Source organism: Heterocephalus glaber, unplaced genomic scaffold (genome assembly GCF_053883595.1).
Source record: "Heterocephalus glaber isolate CG9 unplaced genomic scaffold, H.glaber_assembly_v1.0 deba00001564, whole genome shotgun sequence".
NCBI lineage: Eukaryota > Metazoa > Chordata > Mammalia > Rodentia > Bathyergidae > Heterocephalus > Heterocephalus glaber.
In genome coordinates this window covers 16,687,643-16,708,829 of record NW_028258351.1, presented here as the reverse complement: position 1 = coordinate 16,708,829, position 21,187 = coordinate 16,687,643, and the positions used below count along the sequence as shown (strand labels likewise).

Genomic DNA, 21,187 nt, shown 5'->3' with positions numbered 1-21,187 from the left:
TTCCACAGGTGTCCTGGCCCCCAGCACTCTTTCCTCACATGCCTGCAAATGTCCTGAGGCACCAGAAGGGGAGATCCCCAAATAGTTGGGGTCAGACAGGACTCTGAAGGCTCCTAGGTATAACTGAACATGAGTCTGGCTGGAGGATCTGTGGGCTACAGAGTGACAGATGATGTAGGAGCCACATTGCCCCCAGGGAAAAGAACAGCAGTGGGCACCTTGCACACAGAAATGGACTGGGAAGTCAGCAGACCACCAGTCCTGACCTTCAGATAGCGCCCCTTGCCTGGCTCTTCATCCACTCTGAACCACACCAGAGCCTCTGGCTGCCCATGCACCATCGAGGCGGCTCTCCCAGGGCCGTGCAGCCAGACCGTGGCAGGCAATGGTCCTCCCTCCCTGCTCTCCTTCCAGGGCTCAAGGGACTCTCTGGCCTCAGGACCCTCCTCCCTGGCTGTCCCCTTCCTGTGACCGCCCCTAAAACCTCCTCCTCCTCTTCCCATCCGGTTCCTCCACAATTGGCCTGGACACCGAGCCTGAGTCAACACAAAGAACTCCTTTGTCTCCAGGCTGGAGAGCCTTAAACTTGGAACCTCTAGCAAGGAAAAAGAGGGGAAGAGTGAAAGAAAAAATTTAGCTGCTGCATGTGAGAGTACACACTGCTTCTCCTGATGCCAAGAACGCCCTATTGTGGCCATCCAAGGGTCATGAAATTGGAACCACAGAAGCAATGTAATCAAAGTCCCACTGGCTCTGCAAGGAAAAGAGACTTACAAGGCCATAATCATGTAGACGCTGTGTATTGATTTTTAAATTTTAAAGTCAGCCCATGGGCAGGGCACAGAAGACCTCACTGTGGTTACAGAGCACAAGGTAGATGTTAACATCCAGGAAGGTGGAAAAGCAACACAGGACATTTAGGGGGCAAGAGGAGGTGGGGGAAAGGGTCCCAGCATGGCTGCCCCTGTCCTACACAGAAGGATTCACCACATGGACTAAAGTCAGTAAAGCTCGGGCAGTTCTAGCTGTAGTGTATAGAGTTTAAAAAAAAAAAAAAAAAACAGAAACAGAAACAAGAAAACCAAGAGAGAACCTAAAAATATAACTATCTAAAATGGAAAGAAAGTAGGGAAGGACGTATCAAAGTACGTAATCCTCATTCTTCATTGACATGGGGCATAATGATGCAGGGAGAAGCGGTGATGTAAATACATTTTTGGTGACAGAGAAAACTATGAGAAGAATAAAAAGTCCATTAAAACCACTAGGTCTGAACTGATGAAGGGGAAGGGAGGAAACTTTACTTTTATTCATAAGCTCTTCTGTGTTCTTTTGCCTTTTGTTTATTAGGGAGTTTGTTTTTTACCTTAGGCATATATGACTTTGATTTCAAGCCAGGGAAGGGCGGCGCTGGGGATGAAACCGAGGAACCTGTGCTTGCTAAGCACGCGTCCTACCACTGAGCTGTATCTCCAGCCCTCAAGAATTAAATTAAAAAAAAAAAATCCTCTCACTTGAACTAGAAAAGGCCAGGCTGTCCGCGCACCACCTGGGTGCCTGGCGGGCCGCCACGCCTTCCGTGACCGGGGAGGGTTGGGGGCGCTGCGCACCCCCTAACTCAGCATGTTCCGGCAGCGCAGCCGCTCCTCCTCCTTCTTCTCTCCCACTCGGTTCTCCAGCAGCCGCAGCTCCCGGTGCACCGCTTTGCGCATGGACGGCTCCAGCTCCAGCACCTTCTGCAGGTCCGCCTTGGCCTCTGCTTCGTTCCACACCTCGGCGTGCGCCCGGGCGCGCACGTAGTAAGCCTTCACCATCCCTGCAGAGAGGTCACGCGGCACCCCAGAAGCTGGGACTCCCCGGCTTACACAACCCCACCCTGCCCTCGATCCTCAGCCTCTCTGAGACTCCTCTGCCTCAGTTTCCTTGACTATAAAATAGAGATGATGATGATGATGATGATGATGATGATGATGATGATGATGATGATGATGATAACAGTACCTGCTCCCTTCTCTAGCAGGGAACCCTTCCAAGTCCCTGTAACTACTTTTGTGTTCAGAAGTTCGCATTCTTTTACTTCTAGAAGCTCCTCAGATTGTACAACCTTCAAGCCCTGCACCTTCCCCCTACAGCGACTAGGAGGATTATGAGGATTACGTGAAATAATAAAGTCAGGGGCTTAGTGCCTGGAGCGGAAGTGTTTGACGCTATTGTTAACACTATTCCAACACCTTCTTCACGAATATCGCTGTATCCCCATACCACCATCCCAGCATGGACTCGGCTTTTTCTCTGGGTTGATTGCTTTCCTTCCTTTAAAGCTTGGTTATTACTCCACACTATCACAAGCTTGGTGAGCTACTGCTAGACATATCCAAATGCATGTTTTCAAAAATGCCTCCCACAGTAAGTACCTCCGCCCATCCCCATCTGTCATGCAGCATAGGGTTGCAACTTTAGGGGAGCCCTGCAGGGTGCAGCCAAGGCCTGGCGCCTCCACAGAGTGGGAGGGAAGTTCGTGGAGGTCTTCACAGGTGACCGTGTGACCCTGGGTGGATGGCCCTCCACCCCAGCCAGGCACGCACCTGGGTGGTGGCGAAGGATGTCACTGGTGTGCTCCAGCACCTCATAGTACTCTTCCTTCTTCAGCAGGCACTGGCAGTAGTTGAGGATCAGGGTGTTGATCATCTTCTCCAGCTTCAGCCACTGCACCTCCCAGGGCTTCTCCTGTCGGGAGCAGAGAATGAGCCATGGGCTCAGGCCGCTCCCCACCCGACCGCTGGGCCCCAGAGGCTGGGGGCAGCCCTCACCTTGGTCTGCAGGTTCCGCAGGCAGACGATGGCTTCCTGGTACTTGGAGGAGGCCACATCGTAGCGGCCCAGCTTGAAGAGGCGGTTCCCCTCTCCGTGCAGAATGGGCACGGCCTGCATCTTCTCCTCATTGTTCAGGTTCCACGACTCCCGCTGGTACTCGCTGGGGGCCTCGACCTGGCCCAGGAGCTGCAAGTCAGTGAGGCAGGGACCCGGGGCCCACACCCCAGCAGGAACCCCCACGGCTGGCTGAGTCAGCTCTGCAATGCCCACAGTGAGGCTCACCCTAAACGGCCACGCCTGCCAGTCAGACACCGAGGAGCAGGGGAGGGGAGCGACCAGGCCAGGGAGCCTGTGCTAAATTAGCACTTTGTGCAAATTAGGAAAAAGTTCCAATATTCAGAAAACTGTCATGAATATTCATTTCCTTAGACCAAGACACATTATTGCCACCAGTTGGAAACCTATCATTATAAAAATACAAATATGCAGTGTCTGCAATAAGCCCCTAGAGGGGATGCCCTAGTGCAGTGCACAGGTCATACAACTGTGCACGCAGGCATGTGACAGATCTTGTTTGACACACGCTCTTTTTTCTTTTGATTTGTCCATATCGTCCTTGGGCTGAGCCTCAGCTTAGGCTATACACTGAGTCCTGACCTGGCCTTGACTCTGATTCTGGCTCACTCCTGCTGCCCCTCAACATGGGCTGCCAACTTCTCTGGGAGCTGGGTGAGGAGGGCTGTGGGCAGCTCCACGGAGTCTGTCCTCTGAACTCACAAACCATTAGGAGGGAGGAAGAGGTTACAATGCTACACTTGAAAAGGAAAATGAAGGTGGAGAACTAATAGAGGAAAAACGCTTGCAAAATAAAAACGGATCACTTTTTTTAAAACATGGGCTCCATGTATCGCAAATATGTACTACTAATAAAAATTATCTAAAGTAAATAAATAAGATGCTGCTTCCTAATAAGCTTTTTCCTTGGAAAGTGAGCTTTTTTATTCCCCCAGATTCCAGTTCTCCTGTGGTTCTTAAATGTTTCTGTCCCCAGTACTGGAGATGGAATCCAGAGCCTTTGTGCTCAGTTACATCCCCAGACCCCTTTATTTATTTTTTTTTTAATTTTGAAATGGGTCCTGCTAAGTTCTCTGGGCAGGACTCAAACTTTTAGTCCTCCTGCCTCCGCCTGCCAGAAGGCTGGGATTATAGGTATGTGCCACTACAGCTGGTGTTTGAATGTTGCCTCGTTCTCTATAGAGAAGGCCCAGTCTTGAGGCAAGTAGGGCTGGGTCCCCTGTCTTGCCCTCTGCCCCAGTCCTCTCTGATTCCAGAGCAGCCCCACCCTCTCGGTCCCAGGTCCCACCTGCAGCAGCTCGATCACAAAGACCAGGGGCTGCGGCTCCTTCTGTAGCTTGTCCAGGTCCTCATAGCCCAACGTGTGGTAGGCGAACATGTTGGCCAGCCCGCAGGTGTGCACGTGCCAGTCAGTGGGGTCCTTGCCCTCAGCCACCTGCCGCAGGCTCCGGGACAAGATGGGATAGACACCTGTGTGCTATGGGAAAGACAGAGGGGTGGCATCTGTGGTCTGCTCAGGGCTGGCTGGGCCACAAAGACCTCGACTCTGCATCCTCCACAGCAGAATCCTGCTGTGCCACTGCTGCATGAACCAGTAACAACTGAGGACAACTGTGCACCAGGAAAGTACTGTGCACCCACCAGCTCCTTCAGTCACTATAGCAACCAGTGCAGGAGGCACTAATATCTCCACATTTCAGATTGTGGACCCAGAGAAGTTAAGCAACTTATTCAAGGCCACACAGATAGCCAATGAGAGAGCCCAATGCAGAGGCCCCTGCCCAACCCCCAGGAGACCCTGAGCTCCACAAGCCTGTGATTCACAGCTAGGGCAGTGGGCAGCAGTGGAGGGGGCACAGTCCCAGGCCCCAGCCTGGCAGTGCTGCTACGTGCAATGAGCCCAGGTCATCACACCGCACAGCCCCTCTTCTCTTGGTGGCCCCGTCTTAGTGTTAGGGTTGTCGTGGGGACAGAAGGGCATGGTGCAAACACCCAGGTGAGACTCACTGCAGCTGGGAGCTGGAGCTGCCACCCTTCTTTCAGTAGAGGAGGCTGGGGAAATCAGCCTCTGCAAGGCCGGATCCTTGCTATGCCTTGGCTTCCCTACTCTGGTACCCTGAATGCCCACATCCTGGACAAGGCTGTGAGCTGGCCCAGCCCCGGCTCCCACACACAAGAGAATGGAGGTCACCGTCCTGCTCCTGCCTGCTGGGATTAGCCCAGATTCCTGCCCTATTCTGTGAGAGGGTGACCAAATGGCAGCTGAGCCTGTCAGGGTCAAGGCTGGGCTAAGGGGAGCCAGGACGGGGGGAGCCTGCCATGAGGAGGGCCATTCCCGGCCCTGACTCCACAGCCCAGCGAATGGAATGGGAGCTGGGGACCCAGGCCAGGTGGCTGTGTGGGCACAACCTCAGAGGCTTTATTCTACCACATACCTGCCACCCTGGTGGTTTCAGGGCCCCTGGTTACCACCTGTGGGCTGAGGGATGCCACCAGAAGCCAGGAGGAATAGAGTGGAGAATCTAGCATCTCTAGGGGCAGCTCCTTGAGGGCTGAAAGGAAGATGCCGATCTCTGTGCTGTGCTGCCCTTGAGACACAGCTTGCCCGGCTACAGGCCACACGGGCAGCCATGGTCATGCAGGGGGCTGTGGAAGGCCAGCCCACAGGGCTGCAACTGGGGTAGGAGGAGCCCAGCATCACTGTCCCCCTCTGGGGCTTCCTGGCAAGGGCCTTGTCTGTCCGATGGTCTGTAGGGGACGCTGTGAACTGGAGTGAGTGGGACAGGCCATATCCAGCTCGAAGATCAGCTTTATTTTATCCTTCATGGCATGGGCTGTTTTTCTATCTGTTTTTTAAATTGGTTGGCAATGTTTACACATTGGGAGAGTTCAAGTTCACATGCTAATACAGATTTCTGGCTTGTCTCCAGAACAGACTGTCCTGCCACACTGGGCACTGCCCCTAGCATGTGACAACTGTCCAGAGGGAGCTGACAGCTGCCCTCATTAGAAGGGGCAAGAAAGGTTCCTGCTCCTTGTGGAATTTGAGTGTGCAAACCACTGGCCTCAAAAGACTGTGTCCCAGCAAAGCATCCCACAAGGAAGCCAGTGTCCTTCCTGAGGGTGGAGGAAGAAAAGCATTTCAGGGCAGAAATTCCTTCAATCAACCTGCCTCTCTGACCTAGGGGAAAGGTGGGAGGGAGGAGGCCCCTCCTCCTGTAGAGACCTGAAGGCCAAGGTAACCCCAAGCACACTGACCAGGCGCTGTACAGGGACTGCCGGGGAGAACCAGGCCCTCTTCAGTCCCTCATCAAGCACAGACAACTGGCCCACTGATTGCTTAGTTTGGCAATTCTTGGATAGAGAGCTGCCCCATGGAGGAAAAGGGGCCAATGAAATGTGAAGTGCCAGGCCTTCTCACGTTTCCTGGCCTGGATGCTATGGTTCTCCCCACTGCTGGGCTTAATGAACCCCTATTCATCCTTCAAGACTTAGCTCAATGGCATCTTCTTGAAGAAGGCCCCCAAGACCCTAAAGCAGTTAGTGTCCTTCTTTTACAGCTCCAGAGCACTCTGCCCTCATTTATGTCAGGGCATTGGCTGCTCTGCATTATAATGGTATGGGTGTTTGTTCCTCTTTCAGAATTGAAGTTAACTGAGGGCTGGGAACTTTGTCATTTCCTTTCTAACATGCAGAACAGGCCAAATCAGGTGCTCACTGAAGGTTCCTTGGATGGATGGATGGATGGAGAGAGGGAGAGAGGAGTGTTTAGTGATAGGAGTCTGGATTATGAATGACTGGTTTAAGGAAAGGATAGATGAATTGAAGCCTGGGTAAGTGGAAGAATGGATGAATAGATGGATGGGTAAAATATGGATTTGTAGGTGGATAAATGACTAGAAGTTGTGTGTGTGTGCACGTACATGTGTATGGGCGTGTGTGTGTATGTGATCACAGCCATAGTCTGGGAGAAGATGTAACAGGCTATTTGGAAAACTAACAATGACCATAGCATAAAAGTTGCCAGCCTATGAGGGGTGACTACCAACTTGACCAAAAGAACATACACTGCAGGAAATGAAGAGCCAGACCTGAGTTGTGGGGGCAACAGGAGCTTGTAGTTTTGCAAACAACAAATCAATCAACTAATCAAGAATGTTCTGGCTGCCTTCCATGTATGCAGCTCTTCTGTGTTGGTAAATACACACTCTATGGAAAAGGGGCTCTAGTTGGTGAGAAAACCTTATTACAGATACATACAGGTCTGAAAAGTACAGGAGATCCTTGTAAGCAAACTCAATACATACGATTTTTTAAATAACTGAAATCACAGAAGAATCACATCACAATTTGATTAAAAAACACTTTTTAAAGATAAAAATAACAGGATGCCAGGTTTGGGAGTACATGCCTATAATCCTAGCTACTCAGGAGGCTGAGGCAGGAGGACAGCAAGTTCAAGACCAGCCTAGGCAATTCAGCAAGACTTTGTCTCAAAAAAATAAATTAAAAAGGATTGGGAATGTAGCTCAATGATAAGAGCATCCCCTGGATTAAACCCAAGTATCTTAAGAAAAGACAAAAAATCCAGATAAATAATAGCATAGAGACTTCTACAAAGAAAAGCTGCTCAACTATCATTTGCTGAGTAACACAAAAGGAGTAAGGAGTGTTGGATGAGATCGCCTAGTGGTAGGAGATGAAAGGGCAACCTGACTTTACTATAGTAGGCACTTGACCCAGGACAGCTTACTTTCTCATTAGTGAGATGAATGAGTCAATCTTTAAAATCCTTCTAGCTCAAAATAATAGTTCCCACTTTTCAACTGCCCTGTATATGTGGTCATCTGCCCGCATAGATGTCATCTCAGGTAGTCACCACAACAACCTTTATCTTGGGCTTTTGTTGATCTATAGATGAAGAAATACAGTAGCAGAAGGGGAAAGGACAGCCCCAGTCCACACAATTAATAAAAGTCAGGACAGAGCTCAATTGCAGGTCTGTCTCTCTCTCAGTCTGCTCTTTCCAAAGGTCACTGGCCTCTGATGAAGGAATGAGTCTGTGGACCCACTGTCAAAGGTGAAAACTGAGGGAGCCTTGGAATAGATGGACCAGGTTGTCAACACCTAAACCAACAATCTTAATTGGGCATACCTCCCAACGAGAAACACAGTACCATTGTGCTATACTTCTGCAAAAAAATCTGAATTTTAGCAAGCCCTCTAGACCAAGCTTCCAATTTATTAAAAATAAATGGAGAATAGAGGAACATATCAGACGATTCTGGCAAAGTCACCAGAAAAAAAAAAAATACAGGACTTCTACAGGACAGTTGACCCAGTTCCTTCAAAAAAATCCATATCAAAAAAGAAGAAAGCCAGGGGCCGGGGATTTACCTCAGTGGTTCCGGCGCCTGCCTTGCAAACACAAGGTCCCAAGTTCGATCCCCGGTACCAAAAAAAAAAAAAAGAAGAAGAAAGCCCATTGATAAAAAAGAGACTTGCGAGACATCATACCAATAATGCACTACATGTGGACTTTGAACTAACCAACCTCATTCATTTTTAAAGAATAAATGAAGGAACCAGGCATGGTAGCGCACAGCTGTAATCCCAGCATCTGGGAGGCCAAAATAGGAAAACCACTGCCAGTTCAAGGCGCGCCTGGGCTACATAGTGAGTTCAAGGCCAGTCTGAACTACATAGTGAGACACTGTCTCAAAAAAAAAGAATAAATGAGACAACCAGAGAAATTCTAGCAGTGACTATATATGAAATAATATGAAAGGATTATTTGAGTTTTTAAAAGATTTAATAATGACATTGTGGTTAAGTTTTTTAAACATCCACATATTTGAGAGATACAAATTTCAGTGTTTATAGATGAAATGATATGGTGTCTGAATTTTCTCTACCCATGTAGGATGAAGAAGGCTAGGGCCCTGGGGTGATGGGAACTTTTTCTTTAATCAGCTTTCATATAAGTTTGGAAGTTTCCATAAGAAATATTTGTTAATGGTCTGTGAGTTTTACCATTTCTATCTGGGCCCCAAAACAAGGAGCCTAACTTATGAGAATAACATGAAATAACATCCCATAAATATGGGGAAAATGTAATTTGGTGGTATTGGGGGAGAGAGCAAAATAGTGACCAATGGCCAAAAGTTTCTAAGAGATTCCAATGCCATACAAAAAGAGAAGACTTGGAAGTGGACGGACTCACCCCTATGGAGCATGGCCACATGACCCCACATCCTGCCAGCTAGCCACACCCCAGGATGTCACTTTAGGGGCCATGCTTTCAGGTGGACCCCTCCTCATATTTACAATGGCAGGGATGAGCATGAAGGATTGGCCTCACAGAGCTTTGTTTTTACCTCCCACATTCCTGAAACACCATAGCTCTGCAAAGTGAGAGGGTGCAAAGATCCCAGGAACAGACCAACATGACCTACTTACGATGGTGTCACACCAGAACTCAGCCACCTCATTGATCCGCATGGACGTCAGCAGGGTTTCCCAGACCTCCAGCTTGAACATGTTGCCAATGATAATTTGCATGGGATGGCCCACTTGTTTGCTGTCGTCTATCATCGTGTGGTCCTCGTCACATTTCATGGTGCGGAAATGAAAGGTCACCTGGTCACCAAGACAGTGGCTCCTAGTCTAGACGCAGCTTCTGAGTCCCAGCTGAAGCCATTCCCACTGTCACAGACTCCCAGGCTCCCCCTGGTCAGCTCATCCACACCTGATAAACTGACAGGCCCCAGAGCACCCCTACCTGCACTCCCCAGGGATGAGGCCCCAGATCCCAGGAGGTGCTTCCTGAGATAAGCTCCACGTGGCCACAGACACATCTGTCAGCCCAGGGAAGCCACCAGATGTGTAGAAGAAAGCAGCATGATGCCCGAGGGACCTTCCTTCTCAGCCAACATTTGAGGCTCTAAACAAATTCCCCAAACCCCTCTCTCAGCCAACTCTAAAATTTAATCTGCAAAACCCCCAAAGTGCCCTGGGAATGAGCGCCCACTCAGAGCGTCCCAGGTACCTGGGATGGACAACTGCAGAATGGGCCCACCTGGCTGCCTTTTAGCCAAGTTGAGGGCCATCGTGAAGGGGGGGAGAGAATGAGGGGGGCTTACTCGAGATCCGGTGATGAAGTTCGGAAGGTCCCCAGTGCCCCCATGCAGAATGGTCTTCTTGATGCCCTCCACGTTCAGGAGCAGAGTGGCATCCATGCTGCAACTGGAACCAGCTGTCCAGCCCAGGCTGAGATAATCTTGCCCAAGGAGAAAGACACTTAAGCGGCTGAGACACAAGGGGATTTGCCTTGCAGGGACAGGAGGTGCAGGGAGAAGGTGGAGCGGCTTATCAGAGTCACCGCGGGCAGCCTCACCTTCCGCTCCACTCACGACCTCTGATTCGAAGCCTCTGCCTGGCACCCACCATCCCACCCCAAAAAGGAAGGAAGTCGGCTGAGCTTTCTTAAAGAAGGCAGGGATGGGAAGTCAACCCGGAGAGGCCGGGGCCACCCAAGGAGACAAAGAAGACTAGTCCGATGCCCTTCTGGCCCCAGGGTACTGATCCTGGTCCCAGATCTAATTTCCTTTGGACCCCAGGCCAGCTGCCTTTGCCTCCGCCGCCCTCCTTCCCAGTTTCCTCCTCCTTCCCTTCCCAAGATCTGCCCTCCAGAGACTTGGAGATGTGGCCAGAATGGAGGCTGGGGAGCGCACCTATCCCTACCCTGGCCCCTTAGGACCCAGGCAGAGCTTCTGCGGGCCCATTGGGAGGAAAAGAGAACATGCAATGCGAAGACTTGGTGTTTGGCGCCACCTTGTGGTCCGCTCAAAATCTTACGCTTTGGTTCTCCACAACCCCCAGATGGTGGAGGATGGTGAGCCCCACAAAATAGTATCTTCTGGGGTTAAGGTTGACTGGTTAAAAGAGAAGACAGGCGGTACCTGCGGCAGGGAGACCTAAGAGCTGACTGGGACCCAAGACAAGCTGTAATTAAAGGGCTGACTCCCCACCTCTTGTACTGGCCTGTGGTCTTGGACGTCTCCCATCCTAACTTCACTCTGCAGACTGAGATGCGAAAATCCACCCGTCCTGCCTCCCTCTCCAGGAAGCAGAGAGCCCTGGAGAAGTCAATGGGACCCGGAAATCCAGCGCTGTGAAAGTCTTGACTCCCATTACAGCCTCTGGCTTGGAGGACACCAACTGGGCCAACTGGTTGGTGCTGAGAACCCAGCCTGAGGCTCTGGGAAAACCCCCTGAGTGCTCAGACCCCTGAGGGCAGTCTCCATCCCTGCTAGGGGGCAAGCGCTGAGGCTGAACGTGGAGAGCCTTTCCCTCTTCATTTGCATCCTTTCTGCAGCCACCCAGCCACCTAAAGGGATCTGTGTGTATGGGTGGGAAATGGGGGGTGAGGAAAACCTCAAGGGAAAGTAACAGCAGTTCCCATTAAGGTCTGTCAGGAGAGGAGCACACACAGCAGGGGCAGGAGGTTGTTTCTGGGTCCTGACAATGCTCACCATGATTTGGGCTGTGGTGGCAAAGCCATGGCACGTGTGCCACAACTGGCCGTTTGTATCACTGAAAGCTCTAAAAGGTTCACCATCATTGACCTAGGGGATGGTTACATGTATGTTTGCTTTACAAGGATTCATTATATGAGAGTGTGTTTGGGGCATTTTTCAATCCTGATCTAATTCACAATGAGAAAAAAAGGACCTAACCACATTTCGTCTCGCAGTGCTTAGATATGATTCGTTTCTTTTTTATGCACCACTTCCCTTTGCAGAAGGCACATGTGAACTGCAGCAATCAGTATTTAAGAGGAGGAACTCGCAGCTTTGGCCTGGATTTGGGGAGGTCACAGAGCATGCGGGTGAGGAGTGGGGGATGCTGAGGACAGGGCTTCTGCTCACTGCTGAGAAAGAGTCTGCTGCCTCAGAGTGACCCCTGGCAGCCCCCAGCTCCTAAGCCAATCTCCTCAAGGACTTTTTCAAAAGCAAATCTAATAATCAGCTGCCTTCTTCAAATTCAGCAAAGATTTCCCACCACTCCAAGGATGCATTCTAAACTTCCCTGGCCTCCAAACTTCTACCCCTGACCTCTGCCCTGGCCCGGCACTCTATTTTTTCTTTTTCTGCTATGTAGCCCAGGCTGGCCTTGAACTCACGGCAATCCTCCTGCCTCAGCCTCTAGAGTGCTGCAATTACAAACGCACACCACCACACCCAGCTTTTGAGCTCTATTTTTCTCAGCCTTTGTCCAATCCTGGAGTCACCCATTCAGTCCAAATATGTCCCCCCTAACCAGGAAATGGGGACTTCAACTTGGCCAAGCAGGTTTTTCACTTTGTCACAGAAAAACATTTCAGGACAAATCATGACAGACATAGCTGATTTGTTAGGCAGGGTTAGAAAGTAAGGAAGAATAAGGAGAGGACCTCAGCTTGAGGAGTCAGAGGGCCAGCGCTCTGATGGTCAGGAGCAGACTGGTCCCTTAACAAAGGAGCAGGACCAAGCTTTCATGGATTTGCTGGGGTGGGCCAGGGTCTAGGTGAGTGTGATCTCAGCTCCGGTTGTCTAGCATGGCTTCCAGGGTGGTTATCAGTCAATCAGCTCTCCATGAGATGATTGCTTCTACTTGGGACAGCTTTGTTCTGTTTTCAGTTACCTGCCGGGCATCTGTAGGCCCAGGTGAAGATTCTTTTTTTTAACAAAATCAGTTTTCAAGTCCCTGACTCCCTCAGAAAACAGAAATCATGTTTTTAATGAGTAGGAATTTGACCTGTGTTCTGCTGGCCGTCTGTGTTTCAGTGAAATGCACAACGCTCCAGACTCCTGACGTTAGCCTCTTCACTTCTCCCCTAAGGCGCCACCTACCTGGGGAAAGTTGCCCTGACGTCCAGCCCAGGTGAGGCTCCCCTTCCCCTTACGCCTCCCCATTTCCCCCATTCTTCCCATTCCTGGCCTTGTGCATGGTCTTAACTGTTTATAGTAATGGTTCGTGTCTGTTTCTTCCATCAGACTAACAGTTCCAGGGGGTCAAGGAGACCAGTGAGAGCTTTGTTGGAGAAGCAGCCCTGGGCAGGGCAGGACTGCAGCTCTTCCTCCACCCCCTCCCCAGCAGAGGCCAGGCTGGGTTTTCCTCCTCACTAAGAGCAGAGGCCCCAGCACCTGCCTCTCACAGAAAAGCTGCACCTGTCTAGATCCTCCCCACCACCCTGGAGCCACTTCACACGCAAGGGCAAGGAAAAGGCTTCTCATTCAGAAGAAAATACTTCTTCGGCCTTCTCTCGTTGCCATGGAGACTGCTCTTCATTAACCTGGTCTGCCAGTTAGCATTCTGAGAGGCAAGAGGGTGGAAAGCTGCCGGCAGGGAGGGCTCTTTGTGCACGCCTGCATGCGTTCCAGACAAGGAGGTGTAATCCAAGATGAAGAATGGAGGTTTTGGAGTCAGACATCCAGGATTCAGGTTCCAGCTCTGACATTCTGTACATTCTTGGACAAGATACTTCCCCTGTCTGAATCTCCAGTTTTGTGATCTGTAATGGAAATAAAAATAGTACCTACTTTCTAGTGCTATCACGGGGATTAAGGGAGAAAAAAAGAATGTAAAAGCACTCAGCTGAGCATCTGACACATGGTCAGGGCTCAAAAAATACCAGCTATTATTATGGGTTCCTGTGACATGACAGATAGCGTGACAGGCACTGGAGAGGCAACCAGGACAAGGCACTCTGATTGGGAGATTTTGATTCCAAGAGGTTCACTAACCTTGAGTCTTTCTCACACTTTGAATTTGGTCTCCACAAAAACAATTTTCTTTCCTCCTGCTATTTTATTGTACTTCATTCCTTAGGGACAATCACAAATACAACTGGCATAAACAAGTTTGGGAAGAAGCATTTCTGACACCGGGTAAACAACCCCACTGAAAGGACAAAGTGAGTGAAATTAGAGATTTTTCAAACCACAGCCCACACTCAGTAGTGACCAGAGTAAAAGGAAGCAAGGAGTTTCTCAGGGGTTTTTCAGTCTTTTTTTATTAGCACATATTTGTAGTACAGAGCGATCGCATTCCCCATGGGGAGTTGGTACATGTGCCTGGCACATCTTAAGTCTGGTTTTCATCCTCTTCCCCTCCCTCTCTCACTACCTCGCCCCATCTCTTGGCCCCTTCCCAAGTGCCAAAGATCTGTCTCTCTATTTCCTATTATCTATCTTTTATTTTGCTCTTTATTTATATTGTCTCTCTCTTTTTTTTTGGTACCGGGGATCGAACTCAGGTCCTTGCACTTGCTCAGCAGGTGGCAAAACCACTGAGCTAAATCCCCAGCCCTATATTATCTCTTATAAGAGAAACTTTGGAATTTTTAAGCTTGTATGATTTATTTTTCTTAACATTATGGTCTCAAGATGCATCCACTTTTCTACAAATGACTCAAGTTTATCCTTCTTTATGGAAATAACTTTTGGTTTTTAAAACTCAAGTAGAAAATAAAATCTTAGTCAAGAATGATTTCATGAAGCTTTTGTTTCCATCCACATGTGTGTGTGTGTGTGTGTGTGTGTGTGTGTGCGTGTGTGTGTGCTAGGTCTCTTAAAACGAACACTGGTCCCCTTGAATACTTTGTGTCCTGTGCCAAGAAGACCGCACAGACACACATTCTTTGCCTAGTTAACTCGTTCTCTAGCTCTCAGCTTTAAATAGCATATTTTGTTTTTGTTTTTGTTTTCCAGTATCAGGCATCAAGCTCAGGACCTTGCACTTGCTAGACAGATGTGGTGCCACTGAGCTAAATCCCAGGCCCTTCCTTAGATAACATATATTGTGTGGTTCTTTGATTAATTGGATATTGGTTATTTGATGTGAAAATGTCCCTCTCTTTCCACACACTGAATCAGAGCCCCATGGGGATTTTAGTTGACCTTCGTGGCCCATTTTTAGCACAGTGCTTAAAAAAGTACAGGCTCTCAGTTTACACCATTTGGAAAAGCTTGAAAGACAGAATATAAGGGAGAAAGAGGAGAATCCGGAAGCCCAGAGTGACTTTGGCTGGGGTATGTTGGCTTGTGGCACCTGCAGCACTGAAAAGGTAGCTGGCTGTAGGTGTCAGGCGGGCAGTCCAGGCTGGAGGCAGAGGTTGAGGAGTGTGGCAGGGCACTTGGGCACATGGGCCCCGGTCCTAGACTGATGGAAGTTGACTCCTTGGCCCAATCTAACCTCTCTGTACCTGTCTCCCCCATCAAGCCATAGGTTGCAATGAGGATGTGCTCATGAATACATATCAAATGCTTGGACCATGTCCCTGGTGCATACAAGTGCCACATACAACCCGGGGTAGGGGGCAGTGATTACCAAGGCTAAAGGAGTGGCTGAGACCACCTAGATGTGAAGAGGGCTGAAGGCCCTTCCCCCCAGCCTGGGGAGGGGGGTGCTGCTTCGAGATCGTGTAAAAGACCCGAGTAAGTTGAGGACGGCTTTATAGAGTGACGTGTGGGGATACTAAAGGGAAGAAGGAAGGATGGGGAGGACCAGGCAGAGGCCTGAGGAGCAGGCCTGGGCGGAAGAAGGCAGGGAGGTACGCTGCGGTCTGCCCCGCTTGCAGGATGTATCTTTTGTGGGGCAGAGTGGGATATGAGTTTGGGGGACGCAGAGAGGCCTGTGCCTTGTCTCGGGAAAGGAGAGAGTCCTAAGGGAAATTTGAAGCAAAACCTTCCTGGGAACAAGGACTCCATACCACTCTCCCCTCAGAGCTCTTTCTGACAAAACCATTCGGAGACAAAGGAAAGGCGGTCCTTCGGGAAGGATGGGAGGGGCTGAGGGCCGGGAGCGGAGCAGCGAGGCGCTCTTCTCGGTGCTGGGACCCCGCCTCTGGGGCGATCCGGCCGACCAGCCAAGACCCCGTGCAAGCTCTAGGGAAGTGCCCAAGCGTGCCACCGGGCTGGGCGCCGCGGCCTGGGACCAGAGCATCAGGAGGAGGCGCAGGCTGCACCTCCTGCAAGAAGCCAGGCAGGGGTCCAGAGGGAGGAATGGGGGGGCCCGGGCCAATCCCAGAGGAGAATTTACCGCCGAGAGAAAAGCACCAATCAGATGCCAGCAACAGCGGAGGCCGCAGGGATGGAGCCAATCATCTATGAGTACAGGGCCGGGCGGAGCCGCGCGGAGTTTCAAATCGGCTAGGGTCTGCGAGGAGCCGCTGTGTCTGGTCACTGCGTTGGGCGTTGCCGGGTAAGTGAGGGCCGGGGATAAAAAGGGGCTTCTATTCCGGGCGTTAAGGGGAAGCATGGAGTGGGGGCTCTAGCTAGGACAGCCAGGCGAATTCCAAGCGTCGAAATCCTGGTATCTGATGGGGTGGTCGGGGTCTGGGCGATTGTGTGAATGCGCTGCGGATTACAGCCTGGATCTAGTGCTGAGGCCCGGTGAAACCCTGCCTCCCCCACCCACCCATACTCCGAAAAGGAGGCTGGGATGAAAAGACAGCTGTTTTGGAAACTTGCAGCGTGGGAGAGCAGGAATTTGACTCTTCCTCCGGGAAGCAGCCTCCTTCTGGTACCCACAATCGTCCAAGCGCCCCACCCCACGGGCCTTCATCCCATATCTTCCCCCGTCCCCACGGCTTCTGTAGAGCCCAGATGGGAGTAGAGGATGCCTTGATGACCTGCCTTTGACCTCCCCAGGTTCTAGCGGGCAGATAAGACTGGGCCAAACCGATGGCATCTCAGTGGCATGGCATGCGATCCTCGGTGCGCCGCCGATCTCTCCTGAAGGAGGAGCAGATGGAAGAAGAGGTGGTGTGGTCTGCAGCCGGTCACGTGGAGCCGTCCACCGGGGCCCTGGGCTCCCTGTGTAGACAGTTCCAGCGAAGACTGCCCCTGAGGGCTGTCAGCCTCAACCTCGGGGCCGGGCCCTCCTGGAAGCGCCTGCAAACCCCAGAGCCACAGCAGCAGGGCCTCCAGGCTGCGGCACGCTCAGCCAAGAACGCCTTGGGTGTCGTGTCCCAGGTAAAAATGACTACCAACTATCTATGGAGGGTGTCCTTGGTGTCCATAGTTCCTACCCTCAGGGAGACCCCGAGAATACAGACTCCGTGATGACTGGGACTTTGACTTGTTCGTTGCTGCTTTCTCAGCACCCCCAAATAGTTCCTGGCTTTTAACAGGCATTCCATAAATAATTGTCACTAAAGAAATTGATGTTTAAGATAGAAGGTGATGAGAGCTTCATTGTGATAGGCAAGCAAATGGCTAATGAAAGGGGACACCAAACTCAAGCTTAGTTGGGTAAGACTTACCAGAGTAGGTGACTCCCCAGAGTTTACCCAGGATGGGACAGGTGAAATCATGTGCACCCAGACTTAGGATAGCACCAAAAAAAAAAAAAAAAAAAAGAAAGGTGTGGAAGAGAAAGGGCTAGAACTTAGTCTGGGTGTACCCAGAAGGCAGAGCAAGGTGGAGCTAGGAGAGGGAAGATCCAGCGCCCTGAAGGAGTTTAGACTCCCAGAGCAGCCAGGTACTGGAAGAAACCCAGGGCCTCACAAAGGCCAGGCAGGGGTGCTACCACTGAGCCACACACGCAGCCCCTAAAGCTGGTCAGATTAGCGTATAAGTATTCTTGCTCGTTAGCCACTTGATGGGAAAAGGAGGGGAGCAGATGTGTGCCTAAGGGTGACTTCAAGAGCTGCTCTGAGATCCAGCAGTTTGGGGGACTGTGTGTCAAGGAGATATGCCCCAGGAAGGCATCGTGATGTGGAGTATGCGGTGCCCATGGGCCTTCCAAGCTGATATGTCTTTAAATCTGGAGATGGAGCTAAGGATAGGGGAAGCTTGGAAAGGACAAAGCCATGGGAATGAATAGACTGGGGGGGGGGGGCTTCTCCTTGGCACCTTCCTGCGAATCCTTAAGATGCAGGGAGAGAGCTGCTGTTCTACAACCTTTGTAGAGAAGTCTCCCAGCCAAACACTAGACCTTGTCTGGTGGAACACATGCTTGGTTTCACCTCCTTAAGGCTCAGAGAAATGAAATGAAATGTCTTGTCCACAGCCACACAACTTATCCTACTTATCTGGGGCCTTGCTCTGGACTCTGGTTCACTAAGGCAAAGACAGTCTAGCACAGTCACTGTCACCATAGTGGTCTAAAAGGCCCAAGAGTTAGGTCTTAGTCTTCCAAGACTAAAGAGCCATGGAAGGATTCTGAGAAGTTCAGAGTCAGGATCAAAACATCCCCAAAAGGATCTCTGAAGACCAGTGTGGGGTGGAATGAAGGGCCATGGGAACAGAAGCAGGGAGGCAATGACCTCCTGGTACCCAGGAGCTGTGCCTGTTCTTCTCTGGGCCTTCTTGAGTCCTGAGTCAGTCTCCACCTGGGAAGAGGGTTTGGACTTGGACAGAGGCTCTGTGAGGCAGAGTGGCCTTCCTGCTGCCGACTGCTGTGGTCCATCCTGAAACTCTGAGCTGAGTCCCTGTACTGGCCCGCAGTCCCACACGGAGTCATTGCGCCCTTCCCCCTTATGACCTAGAGCAGGCACTATTCATGGGAAGCTGGTGGGTTGGAGGGATGCCTAGAGCCCTTGGTTCTGTCTGTGCTAACCTGTGATTGTATCACAGAGAATCCAGGAATCCTGCCAGAGTGGTACCAAGTGGCTGGTGGAAACTCAGGTGAAAGCCAGAAGGAGGAAGAGAGGGGCACAGAAGGGCAGTGGCTCCCCACCTCCCACCCTAAGTCAGAAGAGCACCCGGCTGTGTGGAGCCACTCTAGACCCTGGCAAGAGGGAGTATCACCGCCTCTCTGCCCAGAAGGACCCACGTTCTCACCCCCGACGGCGGCCGAGGAGGAATGCTGCCTTCCAGAATCCCTACTCCTTGACAGAGCCCCTCTGCTCTCCCAGGCAAGTAGTGTGGTGTCTCTCCCCAGACCCAGTGGGTTTTCATCCCATGTGTGCCCACTCAAATGCTAACTGGGCCCCAGGGCTTCTGAGAACCTCCTGCGGCTTCCTGAAGCCAGGGGACCCTGAACTGAGTCACATCTGTGTTCTAGCTCAGCTCTGCCCTCAGACCTGGTGGGGGATCTGAGAAAACCCTTCAGGGGCTCATTTTCCCCACCTGCAAAAGAAAGGGATAAGCTTAGATCTGCCTGGGTCTCACTCACCTAAGCCTGCTGCTGAGGACATCAGGGCGGCAGAGACCCAGCTTGCAGGTGGGGAACAGCAGGCTCACTGCCTTGGCCCCATGGGCCTTGGTGTCACGTCACTGAGCAGGAATCTGTGGTGAGGTAGCCCCAGCTCCCAGGGCCATCTGGACACACAGATGAGGTCCTGGTGCTGGGTTGGAATGGGATCCTGTCAGGTCCCCAGCTAGCCCCTACTGGCTTTCTTGTATCCAGTGAGTCTGAGAGTGATCTCGAGCCTGTGGGAGCAGGAATCCAGCATCTCCAGAAGCCGTCCCAAAAGCTGGACAAGGCCATCATGGCTGAAGACAAGTGAGTTGGTGTCCAATGCTTCAGAGTGAAGTGGGGGGAGGGGGGGCGGCGAGGGAGCTCACTGAGCTACGCCATCTTTGTAGGCAGGCTGTGGTTCTGGCTTTGACCTGCTATGCAACCCTGGCTAGTCCCTGCCCCTCTCTGGGCCTCAGTTTCCTTGCTGCAAACATGAGAGGGGATGAAAGACCTGGTTTGGGGCAAAGGTAAAGGATGTACCCTGATTGTACATGGTCCTCCAGGTCTTGGGTCCCCACCTTTTTCAGTCATCTGGAACTTCATGTGTGAGTAGGTGCCTGACTCTGAAAGGCCTACCCTTCCTACAATACTCTCCATGGATCCTCTGTGCCCTGCCTGCATGGGGAATTGGAAGAGTTATGTGGCTGCTATGGAGATCCTGGTATAGGTGCCCAGAACCCCCTTCTGAGGACTGAACCTCAGTTCTGAATCCTCACTAACTCAGGATGTTTATTTCTGCATTTATATAATAGTCACAGCAGGCTCTTAGGTAGGCCCTACCAGCCCTGACTCTGCAGAGTGGCCCTGCCCCCACCATATTCCAGGTTCTGGCCTTGTGGTCCAGTTGGGGGGCGGGGGGGGGTGGTCTCCTTACAGCCTGCAGCACTCAGCAGTATCCATCCCTCCCTCTTCTCCATCCCTAGTGCTGACATGACCGTCACCCTCATTTCTGACTGAGGACAGGCCCTGCAGTTAATGCCCTCCTCCCCAGCAGGTTTCTCATCTCCTCTTCCCACCCCACCCCGCATTCATGAGCATGTTAAAGAAATGAGTCTCTTTGGGAAAAACCCAGAGAGTGGGTGGGCCCAGCAGAACAGGAAGTCTAAGAGTCTTGCTACCTGCTTGGAGCCAAAGCTGCTAACCTCATTGGCCCCATCACTCACTGACCATGCTGGGTGCCCCAAGAACCTAGAGGCACTTTCCAGCCAGTTGAGAAAGTGCTAGGGTGCCCAGTTCCCCTTCCCTGAGTTCGGCAGTGGATATAAAGTAAGCTCTGTTTTGCAGAAAACAAGTCTTGTCTGGCCACCAAGCCCTCATACCCAGGATACCTTTGTCGCTTGCCCTAGAGCTTCCTGGGAGGAGAACCAGAGCCATCAGCTCCCCTGACCGCCACTAACAAGGACCTGATTAACAAGGAGCCCAGCATTCTTCTGCTTCAGCCACATCTGGGCTCATCGGTGACCATCTGCCACAGCCTAGGAGTGACTTGGGGAGACCTTCGAGAGTTGGGGAGTTACCCTTACTCCCTTGGGGGACTCTTGGGCTTAGGACCTCGACCCACAGTCAAGGCTTGTGGTTGCCCTGTTCACAGTGGGAAGGCAGAGTCTTTGGGGAGTCATGTCTAGACTTCCCAGCTATATTTCCAAGGCAGAGGTTCTTGGGGACCTAGTTCCATCCTACTTCTCCCACCAGGGCCCTGGAGGAAGGGAAAGGAGATACCTCCAGGTTCTGCAACCCTGGGCTCATGGGTGCCTATTTATAAGCTTGGCACAGGACCCTGGGCATGCAGAGAGGGGGAGTTCCACTCGAGAGCAGTTCTGCCCTTTGTAAAGTATTTAAGAAATCTGCTTTACCATTGTATTATGAAGAACCCTGTGTACCAGTTTCCTAAATCACATTGCATTTTAATAATAAAGACTTATTCCTTTTTACATATTGCCCCACCCCCCTGCCTGGCACTGCTTTGGGCCATATGTTTAGGGTCTGGCTTTGCCCCTAATCCCCTCGGCTTCCAGCCTGCCTGCTCCCCATCCCTAGAGCAGGAGTAAAAAGAAAGCTTTTTCAACTTA

General features: G+C 51.3%; 2 protein-coding genes across 3 annotated transcripts; one reads left to right on the top strand and one right to left on the bottom strand.

Annotated features, from left to right (window-relative positions):
• Positions 1-785: 785 nt before the first annotated feature.
• Aipl1 (AIP like 1 HSP90 co-chaperone) lies at positions 786-10,163 on the bottom strand. Its single transcript, XM_004857265.3, has 6 exons — positions 10,031-10,163; positions 9,348-9,527; positions 4,177-4,365; positions 2,811-2,987; positions 2,586-2,727; positions 786-1,816 (listed from the first exon to the last, which is right to left on the bottom strand). Exons 1-6 carry the CDS (start codon positions 10,124-10,126, stop codon positions 1,614-1,616), a joined length of 987 nt encoding a protein of 328 aa, XP_004857322.1. The 5' UTR covers positions 10,127-10,163; the 3' UTR covers positions 786-1,613.
• Positions 10,164-15,754: 5,591 nt separating this feature from the next.
• Pimreg (PICALM interacting mitotic regulator) lies at positions 15,755-21,049 on the top strand. 2 transcript variants are annotated; one of them, XM_013076762.3, is made up of 5 exons: positions 15,755-16,133; positions 16,583-16,906; positions 18,512-18,792; positions 19,287-19,382; positions 20,403-21,049. In XM_013076762.3, the coding sequence occupies exons 2-5, from the start codon at positions 16,616-16,618 to the stop codon at positions 20,512-20,514; spliced, it is 780 nt and encodes a 259-aa protein (XP_012932216.2). In that variant the 5' UTR covers positions 15,755-16,133; positions 16,583-16,615; the 3' UTR covers positions 20,515-21,049. The 2 variants fall into 2 exon arrangements, with proteins under 2 accessions (XP_012932216.2, XP_004857321.2); XM_004857264.3 differs by having other exon boundaries at positions 15,756-16,133; positions 20,465-21,049.
• Positions 21,050-21,187: the final 138 nt, after the last annotated feature.

Coding starts and splice junctions, on each gene's coding strand:
- Aipl1 (XM_004857265.3), bottom strand. CDS start 10,126: ATGGATGCCACTCTGCTCCTGAACGTGGAGGGCATCAAGAAGACCATT. Junction 4,366..9,347: donor AGTTCTGGTGTGACACCATC/GTAAGTAGGTCA, acceptor TCTTTCCCATAG/CACACAGGTGTCTATCCCAT. Junction 1,817..2,585: donor CATCCTTCGCCACCACCCAG/GTGCGTGCCTGG, acceptor ACCTCTCTGCAG/GGATGGTGAAGGCTTACTAC.
- Pimreg (XM_013076762.3), top strand. CDS start 16,616: ATGGCATCTCAGTGGCATGGCATGCGATCCTCGGTGCGCCGCCGATCT. Junction 18,793..19,286: donor GAGCCCCTCTGCTCTCCCAG/GCAAGTAGTGTG, acceptor TCTTGTATCCAG/TGAGTCTGAGAGTGATCTCG. Junction 19,383..20,402: donor GCCATCATGGCTGAAGACAA/GTGAGTTGGTGT, acceptor TCTGTTTTGCAG/AAAACAAGTCTTGTCTGGCC.